The 26,959-nt window shown below is 40.3% G+C and overlaps 1 protein-coding gene across 5 annotated transcripts; it reads left to right on the top strand.

The window, feature by feature from the left end:
• The first annotated feature begins 75 nt into the window (after nucleotides 1–75).
• NAA50 (N-alpha-acetyltransferase 50, NatE catalytic subunit) lies at nucleotides 76–24,971 on the top strand. 5 transcript variants are annotated; one of them, XM_062208265.1, is made up of 5 exons: nucleotides 76–254; nucleotides 19,119–19,255; nucleotides 19,640–19,735; nucleotides 20,196–20,262; nucleotides 22,009–24,971. In XM_062208265.1, exons 1-5 carry the CDS (start codon nucleotides 220–222, stop codon nucleotides 22,184–22,186), a joined length of 513 nt encoding a protein of 170 aa, XP_062064249.1. In that variant the 5' UTR covers nucleotides 76–219; the 3' UTR covers nucleotides 22,187–24,971. The 5 variants fall into 5 exon arrangements, with proteins under 5 accessions (XP_062064249.1, XP_062064246.1, XP_062064243.1 ...); XM_062208262.1 differs by having other exon boundaries at nucleotides 87–254; nucleotides 19,122–19,255; nucleotides 19,616–19,735; XM_062208259.1 differs by having other exon boundaries at nucleotides 87–254; nucleotides 19,616–19,735.
• The last annotated feature ends 1,988 nt before the right edge of the window (nucleotides 24,972–26,959 follow it).

Raw genomic sequence — 26,959 nt, 5'->3', positions numbered from 1 at the left:
AGCTCCGCCCCGCCGCCCCCATCCCGGCGCGTTGCATTTCGGGGGTTTGCGTTTTTACGGATCGCCTGAATACGCATTTTTCTAGCGATCAAAACAAAAATTAAGCCTAAGTGTCCACTACGATTAGGTTGTAGAGTGCAATGGAGAAAAGTGCGGATGGCAAGGGTTAAAGTGCATTGCTAAGGAAGTGACGTTCTCGCCCAGCTCCACGGACCGGAAATGGCGATGGAGTTCCGAGCCACTGGCGCCTGCCGGTAAAGTCCCAGGCCGTAAGGCTAAGGCTAGTCACGTGATCTCAAAACGGTGTGCCTGCGGTAGCGAGTTATCCGGCCGATTGTTAGCTCCGTTTGTTTCTAAAGCACCTCATTGACTTGAGCTTTCCACACTTGTTTACACTTACAGGAACCGGCTTTACAAAACCCTATTAGACAAAAGCGTTTGGCGGTCTAGCTGGTGACCATCAACCAGAAAGAACAGGGTCAGGAAAGACTGAACTTGCTGATTTGGGAGCGACGAGGGAGGGGTGGAAAAATCCGGATTTCGCCGCCCGGGCCTACCAGGCAAGCCCCACAGCTGCTGTCGTAACGGGTAGGAGGAGCAGCAGCGTGACGCCCGAAGGCGCAGCCCAGTTGGGAAGATGGAGGTCTTGGAGAGGAGGGGGAAGGGTGCGCAGAGGCGAGTAGTGCGGCTGCGCGCTGGGCGGCGGACGCGCCGGCGCGCAGAGGGGGCGGGGTGAAAGGTCACAGCGGGGCGGCGGGGCTGGCTGGCGGCGGCGGCAGCGGGAGCCGAGTTCCCGGGTGCACGTGTGGGGCAGCGCAGGCACCCTCGCGGCGGCGGGAGACACCTCCCACCCCCTCCGGAGGCTCAGGGCCGTGCTCGGCTGTCGCGGTCTCCGTCCCACGCTCCGCTCCCTGCCCGAAGCGAGGAGGCCGGCTCGGGAGGTTGAGTGGCCCGAGCTGAGAGCGCTGAGGGCTCTGGGCGGCGGCGACGACGACGGCGGCGTTGATAGCGGCGGTAACGACGGCCTCAACAGGCGGGGAAGATGAAAGGGTGAGGAAGGACAGCCGGCTAGGGCCCAGCCGGGGCCGTGTAATGGGAGAGCCGCGGAGGAGGGGAGTCCGGGGCGAAGGCTGGGCGGTCGGAGGCTTTTAGGCTTTTTCTGTTTGCTCCGCTCCCAGAGGGGGCGGCGGCTCGGCGCGGGCTGTTAGACTAAAGGGCGAAGGGAGGCGAGACCCGGGAACGCAGGGTTTCGGCGCCCCGAGGACGACTGTGTGCTGAGCGGAGGCCAGCGGCAGGGCCCGGAGGCCACTGTGAGGCCTGGGGCCTCCTGCCCGGGAGCGCACGGCTGAGCCAGCCCCGGCCCGCCACTTCAGGGGGAAAGGGGCTGCTTGTCCTCCAGGCGCAGGCTCGGCGCTGCGGCCGCCGTCTTTGACAACCTTTCCATTTTGTTCACACGGGGGATTTCTGCAGAATCTTCTGGAGGGAGAAGGGTTGGGAATGAAGAGCCTGGGGATGAGTATTAAGAGCTAGTGACTCAACTGGATTTGGGTTGGGTCAGAGCGAGTGGAGGAGGGGGAGAGCGCGCGAGCCCTGTTGACTCGGGATGCCAAAACGTTTAAGGAAGTCCTGTGCATCAGTAGGTGGAGCTGTTGTTTCAGTGGTTCACCGTTTGCCGCTGAGTGGTGTGAGGGGGTCGTGGATTACCACAATGCTTTCCTTAGGTGATCACGGTTTCCCTCTCCGATGAAATTAAGGATTGTTTAGGTACGACTATTCCCATTAGGATAAAATGTCTATTTACCATTACTTTATGTATTATTACAGTTTTAGTAATACAGCATTGTGTTAACCTAAATTGCATTACCTAAATCAGCCGTTTTGGAGCTTGGCCCTACAGCCCTTAGAGAAATGGAAGCTTGTAAATGTTAAATCTCGGAAATGCCTGAGGTTTTTTCTATTAACATAAGTCAGTTGAAGAATTGTAGCTATGCTGTAAATTAGTGAAGTCTTTCGGACTACTCAGCGGCTCTCGTGAGGATGTGTTTTCTAAGTGATCTCGGTACTGCGTAAAACAGGTCTAAATGTTATCTGTGTATCTCCGTTGGAGGTCTCAAAAGAAATTCCAAGAAAGTTTAATTTGATCCTGGATCTGTAACAAGTTACTTTACTGTGGTTTTGCTTTAAATACTAGATATTCACTCAAGTGTTTAATTGTATGATTTATATAAAGAATCTTTAAAGTTTAGGAAGCAAATTCACAGTACCTGCATTAATTATTTCACATCAAGTTCTAAAGAGTTCCAATAAAAACTAATTGAGTATGGGAATTATATACTCCTTGAATCGTGTTCTAGAGAGTTGCGCTACTTTACATATGATCCAACATGTTTTCAGAATTTTTTGTTTGGTTTTTACTGGATTGAACGCGAGTATGGATGATGTCTCTTAGTGTATTTTCTTTACCAGGGACACTCAATACATGTTTGTTCTGTTAAAATGATAAAGTTGAGGGGTTTTTAATTTTGAAACTGTGCTGTGGATTTAAAGGAGGGTCCTAAGAAATTATTCTGGGTGTTTAGATCCAAAATCTTTGATCTGGCTCAGTCTTCATGGGATGTAATGTTCTTTCTCATAGGTACTACCTTGGTTAGACTTGGAACCGAATAGATATTATTCACAATTTACTTTGAGTGCAGATACTCAGGAAGTTACTGTCTTTATTTAAAATGGATATTTGTGCATAACCTGATATAGGCAGATTCTTAGAAATTAATAACTGGGTAGAGTTAGTGGGAACTGTTAGTTAATGAGTCAGTACTGATAAATGATTGTAAAGCAACTATACATGAAGAGTCCTTACGTATAGTTCCTATCATTTAGGATTAGGAGCCTACAATGTGTTTTTTTTACTGTGAACTTTCTTTTTTTTTTTTATTTTTTTGACAAGCAGAGTTAGACAGTGAGAGAGAGAGAGAGAGACAGAGAAAGGTCTTCCTTTCCGTTGGTTCACTCCCCACCCCCAAAATGGCCGCCACGGTGCACTGCGCAGATCCGAAAAGAGGAGCCAGGTGCTTCCTCCTGGTCTCCCGGGCGAGTGCAGGGCCCACGCACTTGGGCCATCCCCCACTGCCTTCCCGGGCCACAGCAGAGAGCTGGACAGGAAGAGGAGCAACCGGGACAGAATCCGGCACCCCAACCAAGACTAGAACCCAGGGTGTCGGCGCCGCAGGCGGAGGATTAGCTAAGTGAGCAGTGGCACTGGCCGTGAATTTTCTTTTTAAAGATTTATTTATTTACCTATTTGAAAGAGAGAGAGAGATACTCCATCCATCTACTGGTTCACTACCTAGATGGCCACGGCCGCCTGGGCTGTACCAAGCTGAAGCCAGGAGCTGTCTCCCATGTGGGTGCAGGGGCCCAAGGACTTGGGCCATTTTCTGCTGCTTTCCCAGGCGCATTAGCATGGAGCAGGATTGCAAATTAACATCTGGGACTTGAACCTGAAATGGTTCCCTAGTGGGATGCTGGCACTGGGGATGGCAGTTTAACCTGCTGCTCCTTAGCCGTCAACCCCTTCATTGTGAACTAAAAGATGATTTCTTAAGAATAGTCTAACCTCCAATATGAACTGTAAGGTTGACTTCAAAAAAAAAATTTTTTTTTTTTTTTGCTTCTAAGTCTGTATCCAAAGCACTGAAAAATGAAGGCAGGCAGGATGTACTAAATTGTTTAAAAGTTGCTAAGGTCCTTGAGTTCCTAAACTTGTATCACCGGTTTGTAATGTGGCCAGTGTCCTGACTCCATTTGGAAAAGCCTGTGAAAGTGAAACTGATTGTGATTAAGTGTTTTTTTTTTTTTTTTTTTTTTTTTAAGATTTGTTTACTTATTTGAAAGGTAGAGTTAGAGGGAGGGAGATCTTCCGTCTACTGGTTCACTCTCCAAATGGCCACAGCAGCCAGAGCTAGGCCAGTCTGAACCAGGAGCTAGGAGCTTATTCCAGGTCTCACACATGGGTACAGAGGCCAAAGCACTTGGCCATCTTCTATTGCTTTCCCAGTCGCGTTAGCAGGGAGCTGGATCGGAAGTGGAGCAGCTGGGATGGCAGGTGCTGCAGGTGGTGGCTTTACCCATTAGGCCACAGCGCCATCTTCAGTTATGTGTATTTTTTATGGAATTTTATTTGCTTAGTGTTTTATTGTATTTTAACTAGCTGAACAGTAAGTTAAATAGAAATACATGAAATCAGAAACTGTTCTTCATATTTTTGCTACTGGAATTTTTATTAGTAGTAACAATAGGACATTCCATTGTATTGGCATGTGTTTTTCCTTTCCTCTATAGTAGATACATTGCTGTTTACTAACTACAGGGTGTGTTTATATGAAGTTTGTGTATTAAGAAATGCTGCCTCCTATGTATTAAGGTTGCTTATTCCTGAGAACCATTGTAGCTTGAATTTGTGGATGATAAGCTGATTATTCCTATCTGTTGTTCTTCCTAAGAAAGGTGATATTCAACCAGGTGTGCCATAGACAGCACGACTAAGGTGACAATGTAATAGTAAAATCCATTTATCCTTCATAGTGAAGAAGTGCAGGTTTGTCCTGATAAAAATGTCTTTAATGAGATACGAATGCATGTGGCCAAAGATGGGAAAGCAGGTATAGCAATGGTAGAAATACAGGACAGTGTGTTTTACTAATTGAATCATTAAAAAGATGCTATTTTGACCAGATGTTACTAGAATAGAAAATTAAGATAAATTATGAAGTGAGAGACAAAACCGTGAAAGAACTCAGAATAATGATTAACTTCCAAGGAGAGCAGAGGAGTCTAGAAATACCTTGTGTCTTTCATTTTTTTTTTTTTTTTATTACAAATAGGGGTTTGTTTATGTGTGTTAAAAAGGCAGTTTAGCTGGTTTTTGTCAGCAAAAACAAAGAAAAAAGCCAGGTAGGCCAAAGTGGCATTTGACAATTTTTGTAGGCCTGGTTTCTGTGAAACCAATAATTTGTGATTTGTTTAGTAAGATACTGAATTTTAACAAATACTGTGTGGTGTCCCTTTTGCTATGTTGAGATAAATTCATTTAACATATAGCCTTTTTGCATTATAATTTTTTAAAATAATGTAATGTTCTAATATAAAGGAAAAATGAATGGAACTTATGAAATCTATTTCACTATGTCATCATCAGGTACAGCTGTACCATAAAGCATAAGATCAGGTGTTTCCATCTATTAATGAATAGAGTCATTGTATAGTTTAGAAAATGTCTTACCTATACAGGTATATACATTGGTGGCTCATGCTGTGCTACCATTAGTGCTGTAATTTATCAAAATTGTTGACAACTCTAGGTAAAGCTCTGAACACAGGGGATTCAGGAGTTTTTGGGTTGGGCCAAAAAAGAAAAGACATCTCAGGAGAAGGAGTTTCTGATAAATCAGTGTTTAAGCTACCCAGATTTGTGGTAGGTGTTATGGCTGCCTTTGAAAACTTAATATTGAGAACAGTTAAAATCAAAGTAAAGCAGAATGTTCTTTTGAATTTCACAACATGAAAAAGGAAATAAATACTTCTACCTACCATGTAAAGCCAACATAATTCCCTCAGTCTGGTGTGGATGACTTTTATTTCCAATAAAAATTATTATGATACCTCTTGAACATAATTTCTCAATATATACTTTGTTTTCAATTCAAGATGTTTTTACTAGTTCATCCCCACCAAACCTAATTTTTCACAAAGTAATGCCTGCTAATATTCTCCATGAAATTCAGTAATTCATATTTCATATGCACTGCAAACCTATACCATGGAGAAGGAAGTACTATGTTTATCAGCCTCCTCCCCACCCACCTTAACAGTCAATGTTCATTTAAGGTCTATATGGTAGGGTGGGTGTTTAGCCTAGCTGTGAAGATGTTGCCTAGGACATCCTCATTCCATATAGGAGTGCTTAAGTGTCAGTCCCTGTGTACCCTGAGATGGAGTGAGCAGGTGGTTGCTTAAGTAATTGGGTCCTTGGCTACCCATGTGAGGGACCTGCATAGAGTTCCCAAATTTTGGCTTTGACCTAGCTCTGCATCTTGGCTGTTGAAGGCACTTGGGAAGTGCTCTCTTTGTCTTTCTCCCCCTCTCTGCTTCTCAAAAGCAGTGTTTAAAAATGGCTCTCAATTCTTTCCTGAGCTGCCTGTGTAGTCTATCAGGTGTACTCTCTTCATTAGACTTGGCTAGCATGCTTTTACTATTACAATTACTACTATACTGTGAACACATCTGAACCTCTGAGGAGCCGCCTCTGTTAACATTTGACAGAGCCAGCCAGGAGAGTATGAGAGCAGCCTAAGTCCTGAACACCCTCACCCTTAGGAATACTCCATGTCTAGCGTTCTTCCATACTTTCTCCTGCCTTATCTAGTGGCAACCAAAGTCTCTTTGCCAATATTTCACGAAGACAGAATCTTGCCCACTTTCTTTTACTACTGAAAAAAAGAATTTCTGAGTTGGGAAGGATCTTTAAAGGTTATCCAATAGGCTAAGTGCTCATCTATTGTATCAGGATATATTCCATTTACATTATTTTGAACATCCTGACTACTATTGAATATTACTGTACATGTGATTAGTAGAGAGGGAAAATGGGACAACTGTTGTCATTCGTCTAAATTATTAAATTTTACTTTGCTGTTGCCTCTGTTTTGGAAATTATTTGACTTACAATATTTTCTTCCAGGTATTAGCTATGACTTCCAGCTTTGCAACATTTGAAGAAGAAATATGCTTTCTTAATTAGTCAGATGATTGTCCATCTTTTTTTTTTTTTTTTTACAAAAACACAGCCTACCGTAACCAGTGGAATATAAATAGTAACCAATAGAAATGTCTTTCCAAAATTATAAATAGTGCTGTCACCCATACCTGTTTTATTTTTATTTCTCATCTTTTGTCATACATTTAAATGTATTCAGTGCTTAACTTACAGGCAAGATGTTAATCCTGTCCAGTACAGTAGTGACTAGTCACAGTTTGCTATTGAACACCTTGAGATGTGCTTTTTGTGACTGAAGTTACTGGAAAACTTTTAAGTATATTTGAAATATCTTACATATCAACATCTACTGTACAGTTTTCAAATCAAATATTTTTGAAGAACATGAGCATCACAGTTGATGGTGTGCTGTATGGTAAACTGGATTTCTAAAATGATATAAAATATCCGTAATATTCTTTTTTTTTTTTTTTCTTTTTTTACAGGCAGAGTGGACAGTGACAGACAGAGAAAGGTCTTCCTTTACCGTTGGTTCACCTTCCAGTGGCCGCCGCGGCCGGCGCAGCGCGCTGATCCGAAGGCAGGAGCCAGGTGCTTCTCCTGGTCTCCCATGGGGTGCAGGGCCCAAGCACTTGGGCCATCCTGCACTGCACTCCCTGGCCACAGCAGAGAGCTGGACTGGAAGAGGGGCAACCGGGACAGAATCCGGCGCCCCGACCGGGACTAGAACCCAGGGTGCCGGCACTGCATGGCAGAGGATTAGCCTATTGAGCTGCGGCGCCGGCCCATAATATTCTTAATAGGTTTTATTTTGATTACATGTTGAAATGATTTCTCCTGGTTTTTTTGTTTTTGTTTTTTTGACAGGCAGAGTGGACAGTGAGAGAGAGAGAGAGACAGAGAGAAAGGTTCTTCCTTTACCTTTGGTTCACCCTCCCAACAGCTGCTGCGGCTGGCGCACGGCGCTGATCCCAAGCCAGGAGCCAGGTGCTTCCTCCTGGTCTCCCATGTGGGTGCAGGGCCCAAGCACTTGGGTCATCCTCCACTGCACTCCCGGGCCATAGCAGAGAGCTGGCCTAGAAGAGGGGCAACTGGGACAGAATCCGGCGCCCCGACCGGGACTAGAACCTGAGGTGCCGGCGCCGCAGGTGGAGGATTAGCTTATTAAGCTGCGCCACTGGCCTCTCCTGTTTTCTTTTTGAATTATTAATGTTGATACTAGAAAATTTAAAATTACATATGTGACTGAAATTACATTACTGTTGGACAGTGTTCTGTGATGTCTCCTAATTTTTTTATCTTGTTAATGTAGACTTTAGAAAATTTTAAATTGCATATAGGATTGCAATTATATTTGTATTTGATAATGCTGTGCTAGACCTTTAAAAAAAAAAGTTGTGTAAAACATTATCTCTTCATTTAGTTTCTGGTTCTCAAATGGTAGATCTAAATGTTTCAACTTATGGGTGGAACAACTTGTTTATGGATGTGGTAAAGGATTCTGGGCGACTTTGGTTGTTGTTTAAAGTATTATAATGCAGTCACTTTGCTTGCTGAGAAGAGGAAGGAATAATTGGAAGTGTTTATTTGCCTTTCCTGAACTAGTACAATCTGCATTCTGTCTCTGTCATTGCTGAAGCTGCTCTGAAGGGAAAATCTTGTTTTGTAGATAAAAAGTTCTTTCATTTATTGCTGCCTGACCTCTAACAAGACAGTGGTAATTTAAATTGTCAGCAGTGTGTGAGAATACCTTTCCTCCATAGGAGTGGAGTGGAAAGGAGAGGGATATTTTAAAAACCTTAAGAAAATGGAGGAAGATATTAACTTTCTTTTTTTTAACTTTTATTTAATAAATACAAATTTCCAAAGTACAGCTTTTGGATTACAGTGGCTCCCCCGCCCCCATAACTTCCCTCCCACCCGCAACCCTCCCATTTCCCGCTCCCTCTCCCATTCCATTCACATCAAGACTCATTTTCAATTAGGAAGATATTAACTTTCATTTCAACCATGGTTGGAATGTAATTCCTTTGTGTTACATGTGCCGCATACATTGAACATGTGTATAATGATAAAAAATAACTAACACTGAGTAGTTATTGGTCTAGTAGTTAAGATCCTGGGTTGAGACACCCACATCCTGTATCTGTGCCCAATTCCTGAATCCTATGAATGCGCACTGTGTAAGGCCACAGGTGATGGCTCAAGTAGCTGGGTCCCTGCCAACTCAGGGGAGACAAGGATTGAATTCCCAGCTCCTGGCCCAGCCCTGGCCACTGTGGACATTTGAGGATTGAATTAGCAGGTGGAATATTTGACTCTGGTTTTATGCCTGTCAAATAAATAAATACATAAATAAAGAATTTTTTTAAAAAACTAAGTTTCCTTTCAAGTTGGTTTTGAGTACATATTCACATAAAGCTTTAACTGTAGCTTTACTAGCTGATGAGGTGATAGATGGCATATCTTTACCTTTTTTTGTTTTTTGCTTAGTGAAGATGGACATTTTCCAGTTTTGTTGGTCATTTGTATGTCCTTGTAACTTAACCTGTTGTATAACATACCTGGTTTTTAATTGGGTGTTTGGTACTTAGCATTTTAAACATTCTCTTTCCAGAAAATTAAGATATATTTAAAGCTATATTTGGGCCGGCACTGTGGCTCACTTGGCTAATCCTCTGCCTGTGGTGCCAGCACCCCGGGTTCTAGTCCTGGTTGGGGTGCCGGATTCTGTTCCCGTTGCTTCTCTTCCAGTCCAGCTCTCTGCTGTGGCCCGGGAGTGCAGTGGAGGATGGCCCAAGTGTTTGGGTCCCTGCGCCCGCATGGGAGACCAGGAGGAGCGCCCAGCTCCTGGCTTCGAATTGGCACAGCATCAGCCGTGGCGGCCATTGGGGGAGTGAACCAACGGAAAGGAAGACCTTTCTCTCTCTCTCCCTCTCTCTCACTCTCACTCTCACTCTCTTTCACTCTCACTGTCTAACTCTGCCTGGCAAAAAATTTAAAACTATATTTGTACTTGTTCCCTTCTAGTTTATATGGTTTAGTATTTATCGTTATAAAGGATGCATACTGCAATGAAAAAAAGCATTGGAATAAAAGCAACCAAGTTTTATTTAGTTCAGTGTGCCACAAATGATAGCTAATAGTAGAGTTCCTAATAAGTTTCTTTGGACCTTGGTTTCTTTATTGTGAAAGAGAGTGGATTGAACCCAAACTGGGATGCCCAAAGATTCTAATTCATGTGCCACATCTAACCTGTTGATAGCTTCTGTGAATTATTAGGTACAGGTACTATTATCACAGTGCATTAGGGTGCTATTATTGTTACCTACTATGACTGCTGTGGTGTACATGTCACATTCTGCCATTTCTGGTCTATATCAATGCTAATATTTCCTCTTTATTTGCTAGACAGAAAGAAATGGTCTAGAGAGCACCCATTGTCAGTTTATTCCCCAGATGCCATAGCTGACAGGGCTGGACTGAGGCCAAATCCCTGAGCTGGGAACCCATCCAGGCCTCCCATGTAGGTGGCAGGAACCCAGTTACTTAAGCCATTACCACTGTCTCCCAGAGTCTGCATTGACAGGAGCTGGAGGTCGGTATTGAACCGAGGTACTCCACGATGGGATGTTGGCATCTTACGTACTAGGCCAAATACCTGCAGTAATACTAACATAAGTGATACCAAAAAAGAAAATCTTGGAAGCATATTTGAATTGTTTTATTTTAAACTATTCTCTTCAATTTTCTCTTGTGCCTTTATGTGCTCCTACTGTTCCCCTTCATGGCATTCTTTTTTTATAGCTACCTTTTAATATGCCTACTGGACCAAGCAATAGATTCTCATTTGTTATTTTTCTGAAAGACAAAAACAAAGAGAAGTCTTTATCTGCTGGTCCACTCCCCAGATGCCCACAATAGTTAGGACTGGGCCAGGTCAAACCAGGAGGCAGGAACTCAGTCCAGGTCTTCCATGGGTGGCAGAGACCCAAATACTTGAGCATCACCTACTGCCTTCAGGGTTCGCAAGATTCTCATTTAATCTTAACAATAGCTCTTTTAGGGTGGAATATCTGCCTCTCCCTCTCTCTAGCTCTGACTTTTAAAATAAATAAACAATTAAAAAATTTTTTCTGTATTGGATGAATGATGGGTCTGTTCATAAAGACAGAATACCATTGTAATCCATAAGCTGTGCTTTGGAAATTTATATTTATTAAATAAAAGTTTTTTTTTGTTTTTTTTTAAAGACAGAATAGAGATATCTTAATTTCTCATGGAAGTGATGAGATCAGGTTTGGATGTGTAGAAGTTGAGATTCTTAGGGAGATCACCAGTGAGCAGACGTGTGTTTGGAATCAGAGATTTGGAAACTAAGACATTAACATTTAGGTGATAAAGGAAAAGGCATAGCTGGGTTGCATGTGTAAATAGCAATGGGAAAATTGTTTGAAAGAAGAATGTTTCTTTTTAGATTATAGCCTTAAATGTGTCCATGTGTGTATTAGTATTGGTAACCAAATACTTGCTTAGATTTTTATACTTCTGAATGTAGCCTTGCAGTTTGGGGTCTGGTTCACTTCATCACTGTTTTGGGATGCCTGCTAAGCCTCTAGAACAGTGCTTCTCAACTGGATGGCAGACTGCTCTCAGGACTTCTTGCTCTACAGATGTTTTCAGTTATTATAGCCAGGTGGTATGGCGCCTAGTGTGTAGAAGCTAAGGATGCTGCTAAACATCTTAGAATACACAGGAAAATCCCCCTCTCCCAAATAATTATCCGGCCCCAAATGTCAGTAGTACTGCTGTAAAATTTAGGATCTGGGAATTCTTGGATTTACTGAAACTTAATGTAGTAATTTCTTGAAATATGTGAAGACCTAAAAATAAAAGCTTAGATCAGTGCAGAAATGTAATGCAGTTCATATGAGGTAGAAATCTTAGTGAGGTGACATACTGGTTAAAACCTCATGAGCAGTTAGTGTTTAAGCTGTGCTTTGATGAATTCTTTACTGGGCTTACTTTGATCCTTAATCAGTGATGCTTAGTTTTATGCAAAGGCACCTTTATTAATGTACAGTGAATGTTTCCCTGTAGATCAGTTAGGTATGTTTCCCTCTCTCAAAATAACCTTATAGTAAACAATACTCCTTTAAGGGAACATAGTGTGGCTGATCTCACACTATAAGGTGAATTAATAGAGTTGGGCCTGATTCTGCCTTTATTAATAACTGTACGACCATAGGCACATCTGTAAAATGCAGGGGGATAGACCCAGTGGTTTCTAAGATCTCTTTCAAATCAGACACACTGCATAAGAAGTAACCAGGCAGTTAAAATTTTGCACCATGGTGCATCACAACCATTAAAAGTATAAGCAGTCTAAACTTCCTGTATACTTGATTTTTTCACTGTGTGCTTTATAATTTCTAAAGTTACACTAAGAGAAAGATGCACTTTTGTAGAGTCATATCCCCATCTTGTGGCTCTTTAGAATATTGCTGTACAATTTGTTTTTACAGTTATGGATATAATTAACATTAACCTTAATAACTGAAAGCATTTGAGTACTTGCTGTGGTTTGAATGTCTTCTCCAAAACTCAGGTAGAAATTTAAAAGCCATTGGCTGGCACCAAGGCTCACTAGGCTAACCTGCGGCGCCGGCACCCCGGGTTCTAGCCCTGGTTGGGGAGCTGGATTCTGTCCCGGTTGCTCCTCTTCCAGTCCAGCTCTCTGCTGTGGCACGGGAGGACAGTGGAGGATGGCCCAGGTGCTTGGGTCCCTGCACCTGCATGGGAGACCAGGAGGAGGCACCTGGCTCCTGGCTTCGGATCGGCACAGTGCACCGGCCGTGGCAGCCATTTGGGGGGTGAACCAACGGAAAAAGGAAGACATTTCTCTCTGTCTTTCTCTCCCTGTCTAACTCTGCCTGTCAAAAAAAATTTAAAAGCCATTGTAATAGTGTTGAAAGGTGGGGCCTGCAATGGGCGTCTGATCCACAGGTTAGGAAGCCCATATCCTGGCACCAGTGCAATGGCATAGTGGGTTAAGCAGCTGCCTGCAATGCTGGCATTCCCTGTGGGCACCAGTTCAATTCCCAGCTGTTCCTGTTTGATCCAGCGCCCTTCTGATGCACCTGGGAAAGCAGCAGAGACTGACCCAAGTGGTTGAGCCTCTGTACCCACATGGAAGACCCAGAAAAAGCTCCTGTCTTCAGTCTGGCCCACCTCTGGCCATTGTAGCCATTTGAGGAGTGAACCAGCAGATGGAAAGTCTCTCTGTGTCCCCTCCCTCACCCCATGTAACTGCCTTTCAAATAAAAAATAATAAATAAATCTTTAAAAAATAAAAAAAGCCCACATCCGCTATCAAACTGCCTGAGTTTGAGTTCATGCTCTTCTTCCTATTGTGACTTCCTCTAATGCACACCCTGGGAGGCAGCAGGTAATGGCTCAAGTACTTGGATCCTTGACACCCATGTTGAATACCTGGATGGAATTTGAGGCTTCTGTCTTCCAATTGTATTTAGGAAGTGAACCAGTGGATTCAAATTCTCTCCCTCACTCTCTCCCTCCCTAAAATAAATTAAAGGTGAGCCCTTTAAAAGGTGATTAATCAATTAAGGCCTTTTTTATTGGAGTGGTTTGTTATAGAAGGTGGAAGTTTTATTTCCTTTATCATCTCTTACTATGTGATACTTTCTGCCACATTATGATACATGAAGACCCTCAAGCAGTTCCGCCTCCTCTCATTTTAGCACTTCCATCCCCAAGAACCAAGAGGCAGTTTCTATTATTTATAATTTCCCACCTAGTCTATTATAGCAGCAGTAGAAAATGGATTAAGGCAATGCTTTTATTTTTTGAGAAACAGAGACAGGTGACATCTGCTGGTCCCTAAGTGTCCCGTATACCAGGACTGGGCCAAGTCCACAGTCAGAAGCTGGGAACCAGTCCTGTGTGGGTGGCAGGAACGTATTTACTGGAGCCTCTACTAGAAATCTAACCTAGGCATTCTGATCTGGGACATGGGTTTCCTGCTAGGCTAAATGCCCATTCTGATGATGCTTATTATTGATGTTGCTGTGCTAAAACTTGGAATTCTTTTTGTAAAGATTTATTCATTTGTATGTTTATTTGAAAGAGTTACAGAGAGGCAAGGAGAAAGAGCTATTTCATCTACTGGTTCACTCCCCAAATGCCTTCAACAGCTGGGGCTGGGCCAGGCTGAAGCTAGGATCCTAGAACTCCATGTAAGTCTCCCACGTGGGTAGCAGGGACCCAATACTTGGGCCATTATCTATTTCCCAGGTACATTAACTGGAAGCTGGATCTGATGAGGAGCAGCCAGGGCTTGAACCAACACACTGATAGGGGAGGCTGGCATTTATAGAGATTTGACTGTATAACAGACTAATCTGCTGACACAGATGAATAGCTAATGGGCTCTATAAAGAGGAAGGCAAGTAGTTGCATTTCCACATCTAAGGACTTATACAAATGTTAAAATAACATATCCACAAATTTTCTTGAGCTAAGAGAATAATTCCTTTAATAACTGCTGTCTTTAATTTTCTGTGGTTAGATTGTAAAGTTTTGTGGTTGTAAAGTCCAGTGCCAACAGGGACCAAGTAGATAAGGTAAATGAGTAAAGCAGGAGAAGCTACAAATTTAGCCCTTATGTAAAGTCTTGTTTTAATACAAAGATACTTAAGAAAGTTTATGGGAAATAGAATTGGAAGATATATCTTGGTGCAAAAATTTTTGAAAGGTATGAAATTTTTTTTTTCATGATGTACAGTTTTTGCGAACTTTTTGTAGCAGCCAACTTAATTTAAAAATCAAGAAAGGAGAAAGAAAAACTGGATCAAATAGATGTGACCTCATGGCTGATTTAACTTTCAGGCCAGCAGTCAAGTAACGTGTTAAGTAAAATTCTCCCTGATCAAATAGCATATTTTTTGCAGTGAGCCATTCCACTTCTCTCTGCCCTCACCAGATTTGTCAGATTGAGAAATTGACACAGAGTAGGAAGTTTATTACCATAGTTTCCCCATATCCACAGGGATATGTTCCAAAAGCCCTAGTGGCTACCTGAAACCACAGTCGTACTCAACCTTATATATGAGAGGTCTTCAGAAAGTTTGTGGAAAATATGTACTATGAAAAAAGAAAAAAAAAAAACTATGCATAGATTTTAACATTTTTTGTGCCAGAATAAACTTATCTTTTAAATTCCACTTTCTGTACTTTTTATCAACCCTTGTATGTTCAAGGAAGAACTCTCAAAATGATGTGTTAAAAAAGGGAAATTTTTTTCATATAAACAGACTAGGTACAACTCTACTATCTAATTTTTATCTATTTAACATTAATATGCCTTCCAATCACATATAAGGTACATTGGTATGTAAGTAGTTTTGTTTTGTTAAATGATCATCCTTACCTTAAAAGCGTTTGGCAATAGGGGAGGGCAATTGGGCATTTGAACTGGCTGTTAAGGGGCCTTCTAGGAAGCCTGCATCCCATATCAGAGTGCCTGTGTTCCAGTCCCAGCTCTGATCCAGATTCCAGCTTCCTGCTAATGCATACCAAGGGAGGCAGTAGGTCTTGGCTCAAGTACTTGTGTCCTGGCCACCTACTTGGGAGACCTAGAATGGGTCCCTGGTTTCTGGCTTCAGCGTGACCCAACCCTAGTTTGTTGCAAGCTTTGGGGTAGTGAACCTGTGCAAATAGGAGATGTCGTCCTCTCTCTCCCCTTCGCCTTTCCTTCTCCCTCTCCATATTTATTGAAACAGAACTGATGTTACTATTTTCATGAGAACTCTGGAAAATTTCAGATTGACAGAATTTTTATTTTTTTAGATTTATTTATTTGACAAGCTGAGTGACAGAGGCGGCGGGGTGGCAATCAAATCCTCCATCTGTTGTTCATTCCCCAAATGACCACAATAGCCAAGGCTGGCCAGGCTGGAGCCAGGAGACTGGAACTCCTTCTGGGTCTTCCACATAATGGCAGCGGCCTTTTTAGACTTTTAATTTGGAAGTTGTTTTAACTTCTAAAAGCTGTTGAGTTTTTACATTCAGATGATCTCATTTTCTTGACATTTCTATGTGTCCTTTATTGCTTAAGCTTTTGATACTACATGTTCTTGGCTAAATTTACAAGTTGGTGATATTGCTATGATATATTTAGAATATCCACATCTTAAAATAATGTAGAACTACGTGATCAGGATTACTGAAGTATTCCATTTCAATCAGACATATCATGTTAATGGGAGTTAAGCTATATTTAAAGCTGAATTTTGCTGATAATGTTAAATTTAACACATTTTGAAATAAACTTAGTTCCTAAGTCATTTCTGACTTTTTTTAAAAAGTCAATACTTTTTTTTAATTAGGAAGAGATTAATAATGCTGGCTATTCCCTAGTGATTTCTCTATTTATATTTGCTTTGTCCACCATAATAGAAACTAGTGTGTGTTTTTTGTGGGTTTTTTTTTTTTTTTCACTTTATTTGAACACACACACACATGTACACACATACACAGCTCTTCCATCTCTAGCTCACTCCCCAAAAGGCTGTAACAGCCAGGGTTGAGCCAAGCTGAAGGTAGAACCCTGGAACTCCATCCACATCTCTCTTCTGGGTGGCAGGAGCCCAAGTACTTGGACCATCTTTCGCTGCCTTCCCAGACACGTTAGTGGGGAACTGGATTGGAAGCAACAGGTGCTCCCATATGGGATGCTGAGTCACCCACTGCAGCACAACATTGGTCCCGATTCATTTGAATTTTAGGACTTCAAAGAATGCTGCTGTTAAAATTACCTAATTTTTATGACATACTTTTTTGAATACGCTTTCATACATTTTTCTGTGAATTATTATGTGTTATTGGAATGTGTTTTTCTCCTCCATGAAAAAAAATGTATCACAGCATTTTTGTGTGTGCTAAATGTATGGATGGGATGTAACATGTTTCCTTTAGCCAATTCCACTTGAGTGGACACTTATATTTTATTTCTTCTGTTCATAAAAGTTTTTTAAAGATCTTTTTCTATTATAAAAGTATGATGTACATTCATGTTAATTAGGGTGTGTATTTGTGTTTTTGCTACTGTTACACTAATGCTGTTACTATCAAACTAGGAGAAATGAGTAACACCTACATGATTTTCTGGATACTTGCTTGGCATTAGACCAGTTTTTTAATGATGATTTTTTTAAAATTTGATTTGGTGTGCTCTTTTTTCTTTGTTTTATCACCTACTGTTAGGATGTTTGGAAAGGCATATAAGATATTTAGACACCTCTGTTAATGATAGAGCTGGAAGTAATATGAAGAAAATTGTGCAGATTTTTCTTTGTTAGCTTTATCACATTTGATCAACCTTAAATTACAGTAATAGTGAAATTGACTTGAGTTATTTAAAATTCCTTATCTCTAAAGGGAAAACAGTTTTGTTAGAAACTTTTTAGCTTTAATGTCTTTTCCCATGAAACCAGTTGTTTTGATTAAATGTGGCTTCTTGATGGGTAATTTTTAAACTGGAATGTTATTCAGTATGTAGATGCAAATGTCCAGAGATTCTGGTTCTGAAAAAGAGCAGGGATGTCCATCCATAATGTGAATCTTGAATACCACCTCTTTGTTGCTGATGGTTCCTAGGACATGGTTCTCAGTGCATTGGCTGTACATAATTATAGATACTTGAATGAATTTTCTTGGAATAAAGTTCTAACAGGAATGTTACTCAAAGGGGTTTTTTTGAGTATGTGTAAGATTTACTTGGTTGGAATTAACAGAGGAGAGACAGATCTACTGGTTCATTCCCCCAGATGTCCAGGAACTTCTTCCAGGACTCTCATGTGGGCAGGGACCCAAAACATTTGGGCCATCTTCCACTGCTTCTCCCAAGCCATTAGCAGGGATTGGATTGGAACTGGAGCAGCCAGGGGGCCAGTACTGTGGCATAGCAGGTAAGGCTGCTGCCTGCAATGCCAGCATCCCATATGGGTGCCGGTTCGAGTCCCGGCTGCTCCACTTCCTACCCAGCTCTCTGCTATGGCCTGGGAGAGCAGTAGAGGATGGCCCAAGCCCTTGGGCCCCTCCCCTGCACCCTCATGGGAGACCCTGAAGAAGCTCCTGGCTCTTGGCTTTGGATCGGTGCAGCTCCGGCCATTGCGGCCAACTAGGGAGTGAACCAGCGGTTGGAAGACCCCCCTGTCTCTCTCCCTCTGCTGTCTGCCTCTCCTCTCTCTGTGTAACTCACTTTCAAGTAAAACAAATTTTTTTTTTTTTTTTTACAGGCAGAGTGGACAGTGAGAGAGAGACAGAGAGAAAGGTCTTTCTTTTGCCGTTGGTTCACCCTCCAATGGCCGGCGCACCGCGCTGATCCGATGGCAGGAGCCAGGTGCTTCTCCTGGTCTTCCATGGGGTGCAGGGCCCAAGCACTTGGGCCATCCTCCACTGCACTCCCTGGCCACAGCAGAGAGCTGGCCTGGAAGAGGGGCAACCGGGACAGGATCGGTGCCCCGACCGGGACTAGAACCTGGTGTGCCGGCACCGCAAGGCGGAGGATTAGCCTAGTGAGCCGCGGCGCCTGCCAACAAATCTTTTAAAAGAAAAAAAAAGTGGAGCAGCCAGGATAGGAGCTGGCACCCATATGGGATGCCAGTGTCCCAGGCAGTGGCTTTACCTGCTATGCCACAATGCTTTGGTGTGATGTGTGTGCTTGAGGTTTCTCAATACATGATGCTAGATTGTCCTCAAAGGATATTACTTCTCTTTATATTCTCATCTACAGCATATCAGTATTTGCTACCCTTGCCAATATTAGATAGCTTCAGTCTTTTCAATATGCTGTAGTAAATTTATTGAAGTTTTTCTGAACCTTGAACTACAGGGAAATTTTTGGCATTTATTGTAGAGTAGTATTCTGTCTTTAAGTAGTTATTGGGTACTACATTTATCCCTTAGTATACACAATTACATGGAAGCTGTGAGTAGAGTTTGGATTGAATGGCTGACAAAAGTTTCTTACAAATGGTAATATTAGCAGAATATAAACTCACTATGGGAAGCTTAGATTTTATCAGTCATGTAACCAAAGATCCTTTTAATTAATAATGTAGGTATAGCCTGCCTTCTTTAGTACTTCACCAGTGGACAATTAGATCAGTTTTTCACTATATAAAAGTAGTGATTGGCATTCTTGTTCAGTCATTTCTCCTCTAAAGTTTTCACAAATGGTTAATTAGGATGCATTTTTTAAAATATTTTAATCTTAACGGAGCTAATTATATTTTATTGAGTACATTTTAATTTGTTCCAGTAGCCGGATCGAGCTGGGAGATGTGACACCACACAATATTAAACAGTTGAAGAGACTGAACCAAGTCATCTTTCCAGTCAGCTATAATGACAAGTTCTACAAGGACGTGCTGGAGGTTGGAGAGCTAGCAAAACTTGGTATATGATTTCCATTTATGTTCTAGAACCCTATTTTTTTTAAGTATTAGAGCAGAAGGAATTAACTAACTTAGTATCCTTATTTTACAAGTGAAGAAAAGGCGAGTTCTAGGTTCTGTGGAAAATTTCAGAGAAATCAAGATGAAATATTTGAATTTTAAAATATTAAATGTTTATTATTTTGGTTATGTGCTTTACTCTTTAGGAGGCTTAAACTTACAAGTGTTTTGAGGCCATTAATATTCATAGATTAACTTATAGAATTTAATGCTGATACCAACACTTTAGTTCTTTAGAAGGGGAGATTAAGCATTGTGTTATTTTGTCTTTTGAACTTTATATCTTTATTTTCTGTGGCAGCCTATTTCAATGATATTGCTGTAGGTGCAGTATGCTGTAGGGTGGATCATTCACAGAATCAGAAGAGGCTTTACATCATGACACTGGGATGTCTGGCACCTTACCGAAGGCTAGGAATAGGTAAAATTACTTGTATTTTTATTTATTTATTTATTTTTTTACTTATTGAAAGAAACATAAATACATTGTTAATATACCTGGCTAATATACCTTACTAAAGTCTATTATTCCTCTTAGGGGTACCAGAGAAAGTATTATTGAGATCTGTAAAATAATGTGAAAATAACTGGTGTTTGTTTATTAATATAGTTCAGTTGGAAGCACTGCATAGATTTATCACTTTGTTTTTTTCTATTTTTTGAGTACCTGGAAGTGATTGTATAAAAAGATTGCTCTCCTGATAACAGTTTTAAACATATGTAGGTATTATATATAGAGAGAGCAAAAGTTTGGAAACAAGGATGTGTATACTTCATAAATTCTATTAGCAAACAATAAGTAATTAAAATGGCAAATAGATGCCTGTAATTAAAAGGTTAACTTACGAAGTTACTTATTTGCAACTTGTTCTTATTAATAGGGACGAAAATGCTAAATCACGTCTTAAACATCTGTGAAAAAGATGGCACTTTTGACAACATTTATCTGTAAGTAAAATAATATTTACTGTTCTTACATAAAGTATTTAAATCAGCAGCAGAAAACTCTACTATAAACTTTAAAAGAGGATCACTTCTTTCATTTTGTCTTAGGAAACATTTGTGGCAGTTTAGTTGAGCCTCAGTACTCTCAGGGATTGGTTCAAGGACCACCCTTAGATACCAAAATCTGAGGATGCTTAAGTCCCTTATATAAAACAGTGTAGTATTTGCATATGACATAATGCACATCCTCTTGTGTAATTTTAAATCATCCCTACATTACTTATAAGACCTAATATGATGTAAATGCTATGTAGATAGTTGTAATTTTTTGACTAGAAAATAATGAGAAGTACAGATGTGCTTTCTTGTTTTTGAATATCTTCCATCTTTGGTTGGTTAAGTCTGTGGGTACAGACCTTGTGCATATAGAGGGCTGACTAGAGTTATGAATATTTTTTGCAAGATTTATTTATTTGAAAGGCAGTTACAGAGAGGAAAAGGCAGAGAGATAAAAAGAGATCTTCTACGCTCTGGTTCACTCCCCAAATGGCCACGATAGTTGGAGCTGGGCCCATCAGGAGCCAGGAGCTTCCTCCAGGTCTCCCACGCAGGTGCAGGGGGCCCAAGGACTTGGGCCATCTTCTACTGCATTCCAGGCCATAGCAGAGAGCTGGATTGGAAGTGAAGCAGCCGAGACTCACTGACGCCTACATGGGATGCTGGTGCTGCATGCCAGGGCTTTAACGCGTTGTGCCACAGCAGTGGCCCCTGTTATGAAGTTTTATTTGCTTTTGAAAATAGATTAGAAACTTGATATAGCTATAATCAGGTAAGAGCTCCAAAGTCCTAGGAATGCAACCAGGATTAAGACTCACATATTGGCATAGTACAAAATGATTAATACTGCTTTTCTCATGCCATATACTATTAGTACTTTCTATGTTTTTTTCAAGGCTGTTAGCGATGTGCATATTTGTAGTAGAATTTATTCATCAAAATCAGATTATAATTATACTTGGATCTCAAGAGACCACAGATGGGGCCTGTGCCGTGGCTCACTTGGTTAATCCTCCACCTGCGGTGCCGGCATTCCATATGGGCACCGGGTTCTAGTCCCGGTTGCTCCTCTTCCAGTCCAGCTCTCTGCTGTGGCCTGGGAGAGCAATGGAGGATGGCCCAGGTGCTTGGGCCCCTGCACCCACATGGGAGACCCAGAAGAAGCTCCTGGCTTCGGATCGGTGCAGCTCTGGCCATCACGGCCATCTGGGGTATGAACCAGCAGATGGAAGACCTTTCTCTCTATAACTTTCAAGTAAATAAAATAAATCTTTTAAAAAAAGAGACCACAGATTATTTTCATAGTATAGCATGTTTTTTTAATCCGTCAGAAAGAGGGTATAGTTAGGCATTTGAGGCCCTAATTTTTTTTCTTTTCACAAGTGTTAATATGGAGGCCTTTGAATCATCTTTATTGTCTTTTCTCTTTTTACAATAAAAAAATTCATGATTTCTAGGGTATATTACCCTTTGTTGACTGCAGGAATAAGCACTATTATTGAGCCTCTTAATCTCAGCCATCTGTCTTGCAAATGTAGGGATTAAGTTAAAAGTGTAAAATTGTCATCCAGAGTTTTTCTGAAATACTTGCCTAATCTTTGTTGCATACTGATAACTAAAGACAATGTGACACTATCTGGAGAACTGATGAACTTTGATTTTTTTTTTCCCTGGTATTTTTCTATCCCTCAGGCATGTGCAGATCAGCAATGAATCGGCAATTGACTTCTACAGGAAATTTGGCTTTGAGATTATTGAGACAAAGAAGAACTACTACAAGAGGATAGAGCCAGCAGATGCTCACGTGCTACAGAAAAACCTCAAAGTCCCTTCTGGTCAGAATGCAGATGTGCAAAAGACAGACAACTGAACAAATGACAAATGAACTTCCTTGCACTTGCTTGTCGCCAAATAAAAGAAAGGCCCATTGATTCCCCCCCCCCTTTCTTTAAAAGCTTCCTTCCTTCCTTGTTCTTGTTTCTCCTCCTTTCTTTCTTCTAAAAGTTTCATTCTTTCAAGGACTTTCAAAAATAATCATGTTTGGATTGTTTTAGTTCTCTTATTTTTTGTGAGGTGTTTTGATTGAAGGAAAGAGAAGGTAGATATGTATAGTTTCGCAGTTAAGATATATGGTCCCAAAAATTTGGGTGTCAGATAATTTCAGATTTTTTAGCTGATTTTTTTTTTTTAAATGTCCTGCTTTCACATTGAAGGTCAGAGCCTACAAAATCTTTCATTTCAAAAGACAAAAAGAAGCAACAGCAATATCTTGTTCTCTAATTCTTAGACAAGTTTAGTGTGTTTGTGGTACTTTGAATTTTTAAAGACTATTTGGGGGATTAATCCCTTGACATTGCCTTCACTCCACCTTTAGTCCTTCTGAGCACTCTCAGGAGTTGAACCATTGTTATCCTTGTTAGAAGTACTAAGTTTATTTTGGTTTCTAAAGCAATTTATTTCTTCTCTTGTTGGTGGATGGGGCAGTTTGGGTAGGTAGTGTTATACTTTGGTTTAAGTATTTGAATTAAACTGCTTTTTTGTTAATGAGTGGGCTTGTTAGCAGGTTTGTTTTTCCTGCTGTTGATTGTTACTAGTGGCATTAACTTTGAGAGTTGGGCTGGTGAGATTAATTTTTTTTTAATATCCCAGCTAGAGATACGGCCTTTAACTGACCTAAAGAAGTTTGTTGTGATTTAAGTTTTTTCTCCTCTTCTTTTTCTTCAGTAAATCCAGTAATAGTTTCATAATAAAAATGGAATTGATGTCCTTATAGGTCAATGCCCTTAAATTATCCTGAAGCAGATGTTTCTTCTTTTACATATTAAAAAATAACCTAAAAAGGAAGCATAGATGTACTTGTGGCACAATAAATGCATTTAATGTTGACTAATGCAGGCTGTTAAAAGTGTGACCATCAATCATTTGATAATACAGGTAAGAATATCTAGACAGTATTTTTGAGAATAACATAGCTGTGATATTCCTTATCTGTTGGAGAACATCTCAGATTTGCTTAGACTCTGTGCCTATGTATTTTGAGTTGAAGAATTTGGGGTAAGGGGAATTGTTAAACATAGTGCTTCTATTCTTGGAAAAGTAGAAGTACAAAGTGTTAATAATGCAGATATCACTGTGACCTCTTCTACTGATATGACTGGTTTATGCCAGGTAGTTTTCTGGCACTTAGTGAGTGACTTTGACAGATTGATGAGTTTTGTGAGATAGGAGTTATCTGAAATATTCATGTTTTCCTCCCATAGTCCCATCTCCAATATTTAGAACAGATTGCCAGTACTGATGACCCAAAAAATGCTCTCATTAAACTTTAAAACAGTGTACAGGGCTTGGACTTAAGTGGAATATTGATTCATAATACTTATCCTGTTATGTAAATGCTGGTAAGAGGTTTCATCTCCAGATATGTTAAATGACAATTATTATGCAAAGTGCTTATGTACTCTTTATAATGTTTTTTTTGTTTGAGAATGTGAAAGTACAAAGTACAGTAGACTTTGCCAGAGAATAATACAGTGCCAAGAATAATACAGAAAAGAAAGATAAATTGATGAGTGAGTTTATAGGGTTCTAAACTCCAGATAGTTAAATGTAGAAAAGACCATACTGGTTTTTAGGGTATCAGTTTCTTAAATGTTTAAACAGTTCAAATCTAAGGTTAGAAGAAAAGTTTAGTAGTTAAGCACCTTTATCTTTATGGATAAGGTTCAGCTTGGTCTTGCCAAGAAAAGAGTGCTTAAGTCACAGAAGGCATAATTAGTTTGAAGAATTCAGCTTTTTTGTAAACTTCCAGATATCAAAATAGATTTTGATATATAAATGACACTGCCTCTATTTCTATAACCATTTCACCTGGACTGTCTAATCAGTCCTATGAATGTATCCCTAAATGTTGTTATTGAAAAACCGAATAGCTGCCTCATTATTAAGTACATGTTATTTAAGGAAGAAAAAAAAGTTTGAATTGAGTGTTTAGGCTCCCTATCATTATAGAATTTCTTTTTCCACACTAGTCAGTGACTTATTTTAAATTGTAAATGTTTGTAAAGGGTTAATCGTCCTACATCAAACTTGTATTCTGTCCACTTATAGAGGAAGAGGAAGTGGAACAGGTAGAAGCTAGGTCTAGTTCATATGCCTATGAATCAGTAAAGACTAATGTAATGTCCCATTTTGGTTTGATTATTTGATATGTGGTGAAAACTATCTTTAAAGTCAAACAATACTTGTGTTAACTGGAAGATCACAGATTATATTCATCATATTTTTCAGGTCAGATAGTTCTTACTATGAGCAAAACAGTTAAAATTTTATTGTAGGGTATTTCCATTTGGGTTCTAAAGAAAAGCATCTGTAGAGAATTCTATGCAATATATAATTTGTCCAGATTAGTTTTTATTTGAGGAATGAAGTTCTGAAATGTATCTCAAAGGCAGTTACTCATCAATTGAAAGTCCTCCAAAAAGAGAACTATTGGGACACTTTGATATGTGGTGGTGGAAAAAGAAAAGCTCCCTCAGTTTTTTGGAGGGGATAACTTTAAAAAAAATACTTAATGGTTAAGTTTACTTGGTGCAGTAAAGATTAAACTTGTCAATTTTAACATTGCTGTTACATCTGAAATAAACTTACGTGATGTTCTGGTAGTGATCTGTGATGTCTATGAACGCCAAGGAAAACTTGCATTATGTTGAATTCAGCAGTCAAGATCTATATGTAGTTGTTATGTATTGCTCTTCTGTTTCATTTGCTTTCACACTTCTTTAATATCTAATTTAAAACTCATTGAAGTAGTCCAGGTGTAATCAAGTTACCCTATTTTACACCCTTTGGAACTTGATAGAACTACTACCTAAGGTCAACTGGAGTTCAGTCCTGATGAGAGAAAAAATAAGATAAAAAAAGAGAGTTGTCCTGCTACTACATTTGATTTTAACTGTGGGTAACATTCACATCTTTTTTTTTTTTTTTTTTTTTTATTTGAGGAAGGAGTTTATAGTTGACTGGAGAAACTTAAATATTTTCCTGAATATGAAACATGAATCTGAAATTATGTCTTTAGGAAAATTAACTCAAATTTGCTGACTCCATTTAAGAAACAGTGGGTGATCTTTTTGCTAATGTGTCTTACTTATCATTGCTGAGCACATCACTCTCAAATTTAGCAGCTTAAAACAACAAACATATTACCCCACAGTTTTTGAGGAGGAACAGCTTAGCTGGATGGTTTTGGCTTGAAATCTCGTAAAGTTGCAGTCAAGCTGTCAGCCAGGACTGTATCTGCTTGACGTGTTGACAAGGACTAGAGGAGCTACTTAAAGATGGCTTGCTCACATAGCTGTTGGGACTCTCTTCCTTGCTATGGATGTTTCTATAGGACTTCCTGAGTGACAACTGCCATCTGGCTTCGCTCAGTGGTCCAAGAGAATAAACAGAAGCCATGCTCTTGTATAGCTTAGCCTTAGATGACTTGACTTTTGCCATATACCAGATCAGCCATTATACCAGCCTGGTGCAGTGTAGGAGGGAATAACACAAGTATGTGAATACTGAGGTGAAGATCATTGGGCATTTAGGACACTGGCTCTCATACTGCCAAGGTTGGTGAGGTTATGTTTTGTTAGTGTCTCAAAGGCTCTGGGCTCATGTAGCTTATCCTATTCTAAACTACTGGGTTTTTTGTTTGTTTGTTTGTTTTAGTAAATATGAATTTCCAAAGTACACCTTATGGATTACAATGGCTTCCCTCCCACCCACAACCCTCCCCTTTCCTGCTCCCTCTCCCCTTCCATTCACATCAAGATTCGTTTTCAATTATCTTTATATACAGAAGATTGATTTAGTATATATTAAGTAAAGATTTCATCAGTCTAAACTACTTTTGACAAGCTACAAATGTTGGGCCTAGTTGAGATGCTTGGGTCCTACTTTGGAGTGCCTGGGTTTCATTCCTGGCTCCAGTTCTTGATTCCATCTTAATGCCTGTGCAAACCCTTGGAGGTAGCAGTGATGGCTTAAGTAGTTGCATTTCTGCCACTCATATGGGTGACCTTTGTTGAGTTTCCAGCTTTGGCTTCCTGTTGTGGGATTTGGGGAGTAGGCCTATAAATGGGAGCTGGCTCATAGTCTCGTTCTTTCTCTGCCTTTCAAATAAAATGAAAACAAGTAAAGACTTAAAATATGGCTTTATAGTAAAACTAGATTACTGACAATAGGGGACAAATACTGGGGCATATTAGGATCACAAGAAAGAGGTGTGTCCCATAACATGCAAGATAACATCAATTGGGACTATAACCTAGGATCAATGTAATTTATGAAAACAAAAAGTAGGAAGCATGAATATAGACATTTAATAAGTTATTTGCAAAGCTCTGGAGTTGGGCTGTAAGTAATTAAGTGTGTTCAAGTTAAAATTTTCACTACATTGAAAACAAAGTTTGTATTAACTCACAACTTAAATTTACTATGTTTAAAGAGCTCTTTTCTCAGAAAAACCTTGAAATCTTTTGATGAGAAGACAAACTAATTCACAAGGGAAACAGCCATCCCTCAGAACCCCTGAGAATACAGAAATCCAAGGATACTCAACATTCTTTATATAAAATAGCATATTTGTACCTATGCA

The sequence above is a fragment of the Lepus europaeus genome, chromosome 2, assembly GCF_033115175.1.
Source record: "Lepus europaeus isolate LE1 chromosome 2, mLepTim1.pri, whole genome shotgun sequence".
Taxonomy (NCBI): Eukaryota; Metazoa; Chordata; class Mammalia; order Lagomorpha; family Leporidae; genus Lepus; species Lepus europaeus.
Note: the sequence above shows the minus strand (reverse complement) of the source record. Positions and strands in the feature narration are given on the sequence as shown.